The sequence below is a fragment of the Mixophyes fleayi genome, chromosome 1, assembly GCF_038048845.1.
Source record: "Mixophyes fleayi isolate aMixFle1 chromosome 1, aMixFle1.hap1, whole genome shotgun sequence".
In the NCBI taxonomy this organism is placed as follows: Eukaryota; Metazoa; Chordata; class Amphibia; order Anura; family Limnodynastidae; genus Mixophyes; species Mixophyes fleayi.
In genome coordinates, this window is record NC_134402.1 from 412,226,029 (window position 1) to 412,238,929 (window position 12,901).

The 12,901-nt window shown below is 39.5% G+C and overlaps 1 protein-coding gene across 9 annotated transcripts in view; it reads right to left on the minus strand.

Moving 5' to 3' along the window:
• Positions 1–12,901, minus strand: part of MAST4 (microtubule associated serine/threonine kinase family member 4) — a 592,623-nt gene that overhangs the window by 16,659 nt on the left and 563,063 nt on the right. For all 9 annotated transcript variants that reach the window (XM_075182588.1, XM_075182552.1, XM_075182596.1 and 6 more), the window contains 3 exons: positions 5,053–5,154; positions 812–934; positions 290–402 (listed from right to left, as the gene is read on the minus strand). In XM_075182588.1, the coding sequence (XP_075038689.1) occupies positions 290–402; positions 812–934; positions 5,053–5,154 (338 nt within the window). The remainder of the gene's footprint in view (positions 1–289; positions 403–811; positions 935–5,052; positions 5,155–12,901) is intronic.

Below are 12,901 nucleotides of genomic sequence, written 5' to 3' on the forward strand. Positions count from 1 at the left end.
ATAACTGGACACCAACGTGTGTGGCACAATTCTTCATTGTCATTGGCAGTGAAATAGTTAAACAAAAAACTAAATATACTGAAATAATGTAGGCGTTGTTAACTTCAATACAATTGAAGATAATTTTTTAATTTCTTTGTTAGAAATCTACTAATCTTGTATTATAAGGAATAATGCACCCCTAAAGCATACGGCCTTAGTGACTTGTAACATCCTTCAGTTTCACAGTAGGGGGTGAAATATGCCATAAAGTACAGTGGGTGTATTACTAGATGTAGAGTTGACTTACTTTAGAAAACCTGTGTGAGCATGAGGAAAACTGTCTAATTTCCATACTGAAGTCCTCATCGTTCGTATCGTCCTCCTCTTCTGTTTCCATGTGATGGTATTTTTCAGACCGAGCTTAAAAATAAATATTTATAAACGGGAATGGTCAGAAAAGAGCATGAAGAACATAAACAAATAAAGCATTTAGGTTTCCCTTTCATCAGTGATCTGGAGGAGAAAAGTGATCCACAAGGAAATGGAAAAGCAACAACCAGTTACCTTATAAATATAGTTAAATGGAGGGAAAATAATTGATCATTCCATACAACGAAGGGAATGTAACATTAACATACATATATTATATATATGGAAAAGTGGCTTTTTGCAGAAGTGCAGGTAGGAGCACAGACTTCAATGGCTAGGTCACCACTATCCTTTCAGTACCAGCATTGTCTGTACAGAGGTGCACATCATCCACTTAAGATTAATCACAAATTGTACTACACCCTGATAACCTCCATAGATGGCCTTTCATTCCACTTACTGTCAAAATAGCTGGTGTCATCTTCTGACTCTAACTGTGGAATGAACTCTGCTTTCTGCCTCAGTAAAGTGTTCCAGTCCAAGGTGCAGAAGAAGGGATGTTGCTTCACCTCATATGCACCCCCTGTGAAAGCAGCAAGACAGTGTTATATGCAGACATTATACTGAACAAAGCAGATGCCACGATAAATCCTGATGCCCTTCTGTGTGTTAAGATGCAGCCACATGTCAAACGTTAAAGTGAAACGTAACGCCAATGTAAATGTAATGCTGCATGTGAAGTGCATCTGTCATTTATGGGAGCCGCCCTTTAAGTTACAACCACTCCGTTCTACATAAAGAAGGTTGTTTCATCCAATACCCTGGATGTCAAGTTTGCTGGGAAAGGGACAAGTCTGTAAAACAGTGTTTCTCGGCTGTGAGTGGTCCTCAGTCCCTGAACTTACAGGGTCCCATCACAGTCACAGGTAACATAACAAACACAACATGTGCATATTAATCAGTCACTAATTAGTCCTACCACCTCCTGACCATCTAATCCATCACCTCTTCCTTCGCCCGCCATCTCCATTTTCAACCAGCTAGTCCTACTGTCTCTCACCACCCCTCCCTCTAGAATGTAAGCTCTCACGGGCAGGGTACTCTCTACCTATTGTCCCATGTCTGTCAGTTGCCTGACTCCCTCGTACGTCCTGTCATGTATTTTGCTGCCCTCTGTGTGAGTCCTCATAGCATTACTTACACTCATCTGTGCTACTTATATGTATTACCTCATCTATTTGTTATCTGCTTCTGTATCCGGCGCTATAGAATGTGTGGCGCCTTATAAATAAATAATAATTGGCCCATCTGAATTACAGCTAGGCTGGGGTCATCTGCTGTCAGTAGGCCCTGAGAACCAGGGTGAGAAAGACTGTTTCGGAAGAGTGAAAAGAACCAGAATTAGCAAACTATGTCTTATGGATTTGGCGCGTTAGGAAGGTAATGAAATGATACATTACTAAGGTGAGTAGCCATCCCTAATAGCTGTAACTGTCTTTGGTAGACAGTACCTATATATACCCTGCAGGTGGCACTGTGAACACAATTTAAAACAGCAGAAAAAATACACAGACAGGCAACCTGCAGTAAGTAATACAGACAGCTATTTATATATCTTCTATAACTTTAGATTAAACTGATATGTTTCTGTCAAGCAGGTTGTGCAATAAATATAGGTTGGCTTCATCACTGGAATCTGATTTTTTATATCCACAAAACAAATAAATGAAGAAAGGACAACAAAATATATAATTATGGAGATGTAACAACCATTTCTATCTGACAAGAATCTGAGTTGTTAACAGTTTGTTGGACACGATTATCCGGAGATCTGAGAGATAGAGGTGAAGCTGCCAGTGGTCTGACCTAGGCAGCAAGAAAGACTGCTAATGTGGGAAATGACAAAGTAACATGAATCCTAGCAGACAATAGCTGGTTTAACCTTGATATGCCCTTTGAACATGAGATAGCATGCTGGTGATACAGGCCCAGTGACTACATAGGGGCAGGACAAACGCAAGAGAACTTCGTAGAAAAACAACGAGAGTCACTCTCATTAAGTAGACATGCTCCATGATCTAAGGTGAACTTTATATATTTGCTTAATTAGACGCTAATGGCCATGTGTCTTTATTAAGCCCACTTGTCACACTGCTTTATGGTGTAATCTGAAATGCTAGTTTTGCATAGATTAGTACATTGGAAGTGTTTGGAGGTGAAAACTGCAATCCCCATGATGCAGATGACCAGGGGATATATTTACTAAACTGTGGGTTTGAAAAAGTGGAGATGTTGCCTATAGCAACCAGATTCTAGTTATTTAGTGCATTCTACAAAATGACAGCTAGAATCTGATTGGTTGCTATAGGCAACATCTCCACTTTTTCAAACCCGCAGTTTAGTAAATATACCCCCAGGTGTTGGGAACACAGTGCATGTAGTGTTTCATGTAAAAATGAACAGGTCAGGTAACTGTATAACCTAATAAAGCAGCTAGTTAGAAGAATCAATAATAAAAAAAATAAAAAAAATCGGCCCTTTTGGTCTAATTAAGTTACATATTTAACGATAAGTTATGCTTTAATGAGCCTTTAAAATTTTTCACATAACCACATTATTAGACATTAAAAAGATGAACTTCCCATTTAAATGCAAAATATTCATAATTCTACGTAATATGTGTATTTTTTTTCAGACTTCATTTCTCTCTAAGTGATCAGCAAAATATATTTGGTCCATTCCTCTCTTTTGCATTTGTTGATAGAGCTGCCACCAAATACAATGAAACAGGTCTCCCTTGCGTGAGATTATTAGTCAGCTCATAAAACTCTGAAAGGAATTACACAAGGATAGGACGGAGATCTCTGCTGTATAGTTACAGCTCCCACCACTGGCCAAATTATTGTGAGCCAAGGTAGAACACTTGCCTCACGTACTCAGGTACCAGGCTGCAGGCTTTAAAATAATTAATGTTTTAGTTTATTGTCTTCAATAATTTTATTCACATGCAAAATAAATCTCATTAACACAACATTTGATAATCATTTAGCCATCTTTTACCACAGCTGCAATGTTGATGAATGCAGATTTATAACATCAGCATATTTGCCAACTTTGGCACAAAGGTATCCGGGAGGGGGTTACGTCATGGGGGCGTGACTATGCGATCGCATCGTGAGGCTCTGCCGCCTGTCAAACTTTGCCAATTTCAGCCCATCACAGCGGGGGGCAGGGCTTGGTGACACATTTAGCCCCGCCCCCACTTCACCAACGAAAAGGGCAGGCAGTGGGAGGTTGCCCTGCTCTCCCGGGAGTCCAGGAGAACTCCCAAAAATTCGGGAGAACTATCATAACATATGCAGAATGGAATAATATAAAAGACACTCCCAGAAACTGTCCAACTTTTTTACTTAAGTAATTGTATATACAATGACAACAAGGAGGAATGATCATTGGCTGTTCACCATGTAGTTTCATGGTAGTCCTTCAACATTTTCCATAAGGGATCTGTGTTAATATGTGCTACAGAAATACACTATTATTAGTATTCTGCATTACATAGAATAGGGAATATCTAATGTCTGATCATATTACATACAAAACAGTACATGATGTCACATTCATCCCCCCGCAATATGAAACTTTTTATCACTGCTTTTTGTAGCAATAAAAATAAATAAATCAGCTACTGCCTGAATTTACTAAGCCTCCGTCACACTCTATGGCGTACCAGCGATGGCATTACACAACAAGTATAGCAACAGTATAAGTACTGTCCCAATACTTAAAATATGCTTCTCCAATGTAAAAATCTGGTGATGTAAAGAGTGATGGCCGATAATTCGTCAGGTGTCATCTTTTCATAAGTAGACCTGATAGTGTTAAATAGTTTATTGATTAAAGCCGTTTTAGTGGCCACTCTCGGATCTGTAAGTAGAGCTGTCATTACAGCACGTACAATGACATGACAAAACTGCCCACAGTACCACGTATCCACCTTCAGGGGAGAGATTTAATAAACTTCCACAACCTCGCACGATGCCTCTCAATGGGATGTTTAGGTAGGAAACATGGTCATTCTCTCTGTCCTCACTCCAACTGTACCACATCACCAGTTGCTGCACCAAAATACCAGTCGCCAGTGGCTGCATTAAAATGGTTATCTGGTAATGCTTCTGCCTTGCAGCAGTGAAACACACTTTCATCAACATCGGATACAACTAATATTTTGCTTCCGCAGGGGCAAACGCAGGATTTGTAGAGGGGGGTTTCCACACCACGCCACCAGTGGATGTGACCAGCATGCATGGAGGCGTGGCTATAATTTTAGACAGTGCTTGGCTGCTCTCCAACTCTTCCTAATATACACAGGCAATGCTGCGTGCACTACTGTTAGGTGCACACAGCTCTCCCTTTTCAAGCAGAGCTGTGTGAAGCAGGAGCAGGGTCCAGCCACCTCAATTATACAGTGCCCTAGGCTTTGAGGGGGGTTTCCAAGCACTAGGAACCCCCTCCCTCATTTTGCCTATGATACGTATCAATTGTTCCCCCCACCTTTTGTAAGCTCATTGGGGCAGCGCCATCATTACCTTAAGTTTCGTATCATTGTATGTTATTTATTTGTATAGAGGATAATAATAATAATAATAATAATAATAATAAGTGTATAAAGTATACTTCACTATTATCCATGCACATTACCTGTCCCAATTCTTTCCAGTGGATTCTGTCTGAGCAGTAAGGCAATGAGGTCCTGAGCATCAGGGGGCGGAGCGTCATCCTTTTCAGGCCAATTTATTTCATCTGTTACCCAATAAAAAAAAATAAAAAAAAGTTAAAAAACAAGTACATCCACTACCGGACAGCAATATATATCAAAGCTTATGTATTCTTGACCAATATACCCAACATGACTCAACTAAATCTGTCCAGAATGCTTCATGTGACCTTTACCAAGGCAGCCATGGGAGAAATCCGTTCTTTACAATGTCTGTCAATACTGGCACAAGGCCCAACATATATATAAGCAGTAAAGTGGAAGTTAATGTCAAAGGTGGATACTGTGCGAGTTTTATGGACATCTATGAAGCAGAAAGTATTTAAATGTAGGCTTCACTGCTTCTATACCTGCCCCATTCCTTTGCTGACTGCAGACATCTTTATTTATGCAGAAACAAAAGTGATTAGTTTACAGTTTTCAAGTTGACAAATGCCGTGATTGGTGGATTTATACACATGGGAGGGGCCAGTGACATCCCATCAAATCTAACTAAAATGTTACGCTTTGCAAATTCAGCTTTTCGTTAACATTTAGTAGCACCCTTGTATTTACAATCCATCATTTGTGTGGTACAGAAGGTGGCGTTTATTATAGGAAAGGGGGTGGGAGGGGATATCACACTATAACAAAGTTGCAGTGGGAGGTCAGGTTAAGACTAAACAAAGTATTTCACCTTCATGCTTAAGATATGAAAACTATATATTCAGGCTTGGCTGGCAGACAATAAAAATACAAAATAATTAAATGAAATGTAATTATCATTTATAAGCACTATCTTACAGAATGTGGCTTTAGTTAAGTGACAAGTGGTGGAAATATTTCCTCACACCTTACTCCTTAACAAAGCTGCAGATAATTCAGGTTAGGGTATACATGAGGGTAATGTGACTGCAGCACGGTCTCCTGGAAGCATTGTCTCAGCGCACCGAGGAGACGGCACAGAGCGTCAATTACCAGCAGCAGCAACTGCTTATGACCACGACACTCCAATGAGATTAGATCACCAGAATACAGGGCACATGGGCCAACACACTAGTGCATCAATCAAACGAACTCAGAGAGGAAGAGGGTTCAAACTACTATGCTGAGCAGCAGAGCAATCTGACAACAGGTAAGTTAGAAGGATAGTGGGGAGGTAAAGTATGAGCAGTTTAATTGCACGAAGAAATGAGAAGAGGGTAACATGAGGAGGGAAGTCAATGAGGAGAGAGAACAATGGAATGTGAAAGATAAGAGGAGGACCAGTGAGCAATAAGACATGAAAATGGGCAGTGAGAGACGTGAAAGGGGCCAATGAGTCTAGCAATGAACATTACAGCAGGAGAGGGACTAGTCATATGTACAAATATTTTCCCTTTGGAACCACATATATGGAAACCCCTCTAGAAATCCTGTGATTGCCTCTGAAAAGTCTGAATTATGCTTAATTGATGAGAGAGACTACAAAAAACCCTCAACCGTACTTAACTAGTGTTATTAGCAATTACAAGAAGGGTTCCTTGCAAAGCAGTTTGCACTCACGTTGTGAAGAACAGTACAATATTTATTTAATTAGCGCTCAGAGCAATATAATTATTAGCACACAGAGGTAAATGACGGTACACCGGATGTAGAGAACAGCTTTACATCTTAAATCTAAAGTCTCATGTTTATTATACAATAGAGGCTACTTCATGATACATATAATTAAAACCCACTTCTATTTAATTCTAAATAGAATAATGAGTCAAATCCATTTTGTCTCTGATTTTCTGGAATACTCAAAGTATACGAGTATAAATAATCAGAATGTGAAAATTGTGCTGTACGGTAAAATGCCAATTTGCACTTGTATTCGTTAATGATTAGTGCGTGTGTTTACGTCAAATAAGCATCTTAGCAATTAATTCAGCCACCTGCAGTTTACTGTGATTAATTTTGACATTTTGTTTTACTGCGCTGATTTTTTTTTTTTGTCGTGTTTTTCTTTAACTGTTGGGTCCTATCATGTTTTGATAAGAATTTTTGACATATCACTTTGGAGTTTTTCATGGTTTTTGAGACAGGGAGACTACCGTAGCTCATAATGGGATGTCTGGCTTTCATGCAAAAATAACCCTAATACCGCTTTCATACTGCCGCCCTGGCAATATCCTGGGTTTTTCAAGCCGGGTTTTTGCCAGGGCTCGGAGCGTCCCAGCTCAGAAACACCATTCATACTGCACCTCGGACCAGGGAATTTCCCGGGTTGACCCCATTCATACTGCACAAGTCTGTGCCCTGGCAATTTGTGGGAGTCATCACCAGAGCAGTTTTCATTGGCTGAAAAATGGTGATGTCATTGAAAGGTGACTGGTTTTTTGACGCATTAAGATGATGCAAAAGTGGGTGGTGATTGTTTACTGTTAATACACACTTTTTCAGTGAAATAAAAGCAATTTTCTCCAACAAACTCCGATTCTGCTTCAGCTTGATCTGCACTCCACCATTTCTCCTAAACTCCTTCTCGAATCTTCCACGGGCTCCCACCGATGACATCATCCTCCAGAGACAGGCAGACAGCCAATCAGCTTGTTTTCTGTGCAACCCGGATTGAAAAACCCAGGTTGCACCATTCATAGTGCAGGCAACCCGGGTCCGACCCGGGAATTACCCCTCGATAAATCCCGGGTTGAAGACCCGGGTTTTTAGACCCGGTATTTTTGACTTGTACCATTCATACTGCACCAAGACCCGGATCGTTTGAGCTCGCCCCGGCAAAAACCCGGGATTTTGGTGCAGTATGAATGGGGTATAAAAAAAGAAATATTTACAAGAGATGGTTTTAAATATTGTCTAAAATAAATGGTTATTGCAGCGGTTCTTACAGAATTACGTTGTATTTTATCATGAAAATGAATAGCTGCAGTTAAGAGGAAGGTGTCCTATATCATTTGGCCTTTCTTGAATGCCTTTAACTCTGTTACAATTTCTAAATTTAGCACTTATGGGGGCAGGGGCTAGGGCTGAGGGAATTGTAAAAAAAAAAAATTCTGTGAAAAGTGCATCCAGAACGGCCGCTAGATACCGCACGCTATTTTTAATTTTTTTTACTAACAAATTGCTCATTTTTGCTCGTGCACCATAGAAGTGTGAGGAAAAATGATCATTATTTTTTACGATGGCAACGGTAAAAATGCGCGTCCGTGATATTCTGAGGAACATTCAGACAACTGTATCTGCCCCGTAGAGTTTAGTTGGCCGTGTGTTACAATTAAAATGGAATTCATGAAATGTCCACTTATTCACTTTCATTTCATTAAATTTCAACTTTGTGCTGGGAAAATGGATAAACACGTATGAAAACTAGAGCGAGCTTTAGCCATCATTTACTGATTTGTAATGCGTTTCCCAGGTGCTTACTGGTAACGCACGAAAAACTGGCTGTGTTGTGTTCTAAAATTATAAATGCAATGTTACAAATTTTAGAATACAATGGTGGAAATGGCTTCATTGACTTTTATTTGACCTATATTATTAAAAAAGGAATATATACACATATCTTTTAAAAGTAACAAATCTATTTATTTTTTGAAGCCATCAAAAGCAATACATAAACAACAACACAAGTAACTGTACAAACAAAATAAGTAATAGTGCGCAAACCAGAATATTTTAGCTTTAACCGAGGTCGATGATGCCTGTTTTTCCATTTAATGTGGGTGGGGAGTATAAGATAGCGTGGGTATAGAAAAGATACTTGTGATGGTGGAGGTTCGGAGTAATTGACCTCCGTCCACAGTGACTGTAATTTGAGACATTTGGGCGCTGTAGGATTGGTAAGTTTTTTTCTTTTCTTTTTTTTTTCTTCTTCCTGTCCATGGCGGGATGCAGAGGGAGCAGAGCGCGGATGCAGAGGGGGCAGAGCGCGGATGCAGAGGGGGCACAGAGTGTGTGGATGCAGAGGGGGCAGAGCGCGGATGCAGAGGGGGCAGAGCGCGGATGCAGAGGGGGCAGAGCGTGGATGCAGAGGGGGCAGAGCGCGGATGCAGAGGGGGCAGAGCGCGGATGCAGAGGGGGCAGAGGGGGGATGCTGAGGGGGCACAGAGTGTGTGGATGCAGGAGGCACAGAGTGTGTTAGCTGTAAATTATTCTTTGACAGAAATATAATTGTAAAAAAAATATATAAAAATATTATTTTCCCTTGGATTTATGTGTATTATTTTTGCATACAACTAAATAAATATTTCTGTCCTGACCTAAATACTTACTACATTTTTTTGACTACTTAAAAAACGGGACTGCTCGGTAATTATTTTGGAGGGGTGTCTTGAAAAAATTATGGAAACTCTAAGGGTGCCGCGAACTGCAAAAGTTTGGGAACCACTGGTCTAATGTGTGTCTTATATGTGGATATATATTTGTCATGGAGATGCCATTATGTTCATTTCTGCATTTTTGCTGCAACACAATTATATTATGGTCATTGTGTCATATGAGAAATAATGTGATTCAAATGTAAAAATGTTCAAAATACTTTAAATTCATTTTAATATTGTGGCAGATTTGCATACATTTCAGTGGTGAAGGTTCAAAAGTTTTTAAAGGCCAAAATGAACTATTTAAAAAGCAAAACATCTTGCATGCCAACTTGGCTGCCATTTCTAAAATAGAGTAATTTGGATTTAAAGTATAAGTTATGAATATGCATCTCTGCTGGAAGGCATTTCGAGCCAGGACAGTGTTTTGCCGCTTGCCTTAATTAAAGCTGGTTGATTCCCTAAGCTACTGGCGCGTCAAAGTGTAACCATATCATTTACATGCGCGAGCTAAACTATGTTCAACATATATTATGTAAATATTTTCAGAGATCAGTAGCCGATATGCAGTATATAGTATATATTGCATATTAAATAAAATATAATATATATATATACATATATATATACATACATATATATATATATATATATATATATATATATATATATATATATATATATATATACACACACACAGCAAGAGAGTAAAAAAATAAAAATAAACATATACTCTGTACAACATAACGAACCAGCAAACTACACCAGCTCTGTACAGTACATTATGCAGAATAAATGCCATTATGATCATAGATGTGCTGCCATAAACATCGCTTTTTAATGCATCTGGGAAATTTGTGGAAACAGCAGGTAGGGAAATAAGGGATTTTGTTTAATTATCATTTAGTTTTGCCACAAGCTGCGTAATGGTACTTGGGGTCAGCCTGCAGGTTCACACCGGAAAGGTTATTGAATTTTAAATGAAAGAAGAACAGCTGTTATATAAATAACATTACCTTGTAATAACCCTCAGTGAACTCATTAACAATCTGTGAATTCTCTTTGTTTGCTTTCTGCTTTGCATTATTTACTATAAGAGCCCCCTAGTTAGTCCCATTAAGGTTTATTTGGCTATTTTCTTTTATTTGCAAAGACAGCACCCGGTGAGTGTAATCCAGTGGTGAGCCAAGTGACTGCATGTCCCTAACCGGCGTTGGCCCAGTTTTACTCTTTGCAAATAATCAACATTTTGGGTAAGGTATAGTCTAATTATGCCCACAGACAACACACTAAATTATAGAAATTAGATGCAGAGAGGTACTGAATTATTTTACATTCGAACGTGAACCTGTAGCGATGGCTACAAAATAGAAATAACTGACATCATCTCACAAAAGAGGAAAACAGAAGTAAAAGAATGCATGTACACCTAGGGGTAGATTTACTATAACTTCTAAAAGGTAAAGCTGTCGCCCACAGCAACCAACCAAATTCTAGCGATCATTTTTCTAGAATGTGAGATAAATGACAGAATTTGATTGGTTGCTATGAGCAACACCTCCACTTTTTCTTTTAAGCAGCTTTAGTAAATCTACACCGTGGACTACAAATACAGCCAAAAATGTCCACCACCAGATATGAACCTTGGAAATAAATAAAAGCACTGTTCAGTGATATCCTGACACTTCACAGCAGCTCTGTTAACAAGTAATGTGTTATCTCCATTACAGAGAGCTGAGGCTCCTCCCAAATCTTTATGAACGTGTTCTAAAACAATCTACGTCAAACAAAGCTGATGCGGCAGGCATTTCAGGTAATATGACATAACGGTGTATGAATGGGCCAATCCACACAGTGCATTTGTGCACATCGAGGGGCTGCTTTAGAATTAGCAGGATATCTAGCTACTCTGTGCAAAGTCTGCACCAGGAAATACCATTCTACGAGATAGTAGGGGGGGAGGAAATTAAAACATAACCCTGATTTACAGTTGTGAGGGGGGGGGTCACAACCTAGTTCAAACATAAAACCATCTTTGCCAACTTCGGGAGTTTCGGGAAGGAGGTGGGCGTTTGGGGGCGGGACGGTGCGAATCGTGCCATTTAGCCCTGCCCCATAAACTATCATCACAATTTCTAGCCTATGATGGGAGGGGCCACCATGACATGAGAATCGCGTCCTTAGCACTGCCCCTGCTACTTAACTAATGAAGTGGCCAGGAACCAGGAGATTTCCCTGCTCTCCAAGAAATCCAGGTGGACTCCCAGAAATCCAGGAGTCTAACATACTTCCCAACATTTAGGAATCTAGCATCGGGATGGGGGCCTGGCCACAGAGCAGCAGTGAAGGACAAATACCCCAAAAATTCCCACACTCAGGACAAAGCTGTATTGATGTTGGATGGCGAAAAAGAGCCCTCAAATCGGGAGGTATGATAAAGTGCAGTAAAAAAATAGAGCTGGGCAAAATGTGTGAGCAGCATGCAGCGCTTGTCCGGCGCTCAAAACAGGCTTCCATTTGCTCCCATTACAGTGCAACACATTAGTCTGCACCTCGGCCAAATTTGCACCTTACTCTAAATCAGCACCCAAGTCTTCCAAGCTGTCAATCAGTCTGGCTGCTAAGTTACCACATTTCTCTTAACACGGCCATAACAGAGCATGGGGGACACAGTTAAGTATAAAACACTCCAGTTGTTTCATGTACATTGATTATCTCAATCATCCACAGATTTGGAATATATTAATGTCAGTTAGTGACTTTACTTGCTATTTAAATAGTGTCAAATGTGAATCCATAGACTGAATATTGCTTAAATCTAGGAATTGGCTGTAAGTCATTCTCTAACAAAAATACATCTACACACACATCAGATATTAAACATAAATATAGAGAGAGAGTCTGACATTATTGTTTCATTGTTACAAATAAGCATTGTGTTTTATTCAAGAATACAGAGTAATGACATTTTTATTCTAGCATTGGACCTTTATCAAGTCATCAACCTTGAGAACTATGTAGCTATATTGGAGATAATAGAACTGTCACCTAAGGCAGTTATCTAAATCAGGGTTCCTGTTTGTCTAGTGATTACTCTGTTATGTAAGGTATTGGTCATTTTAAAGCTGGGTACACACTACAGAAAATTTCTCCTGATGAGATGAAATATCTAACAATTTTACCAACGATTTAAAAAAAATAAAAATGAAAACAAATAAAAATTACACGTGTACACACTAAACATGTTTCACATGATTAACCTTCAGACCTGTGCTCTTTATCTGTCATAACCATTGACTGAAAAGGTTGCTACTCTGCACACTCCATAGAGATCTATGGACACTGCCGGTCCTGAGTGCATACACACTGCAGAAATGGAGCGACATTGTTCCCTCATTGAACAACAATTTTAGTCCTGTTTAAAAATTAAATCAAACACTACAATGAGCCTTGGAACGATGATCGTTCATCGTTACAGCGTATACACTAATGC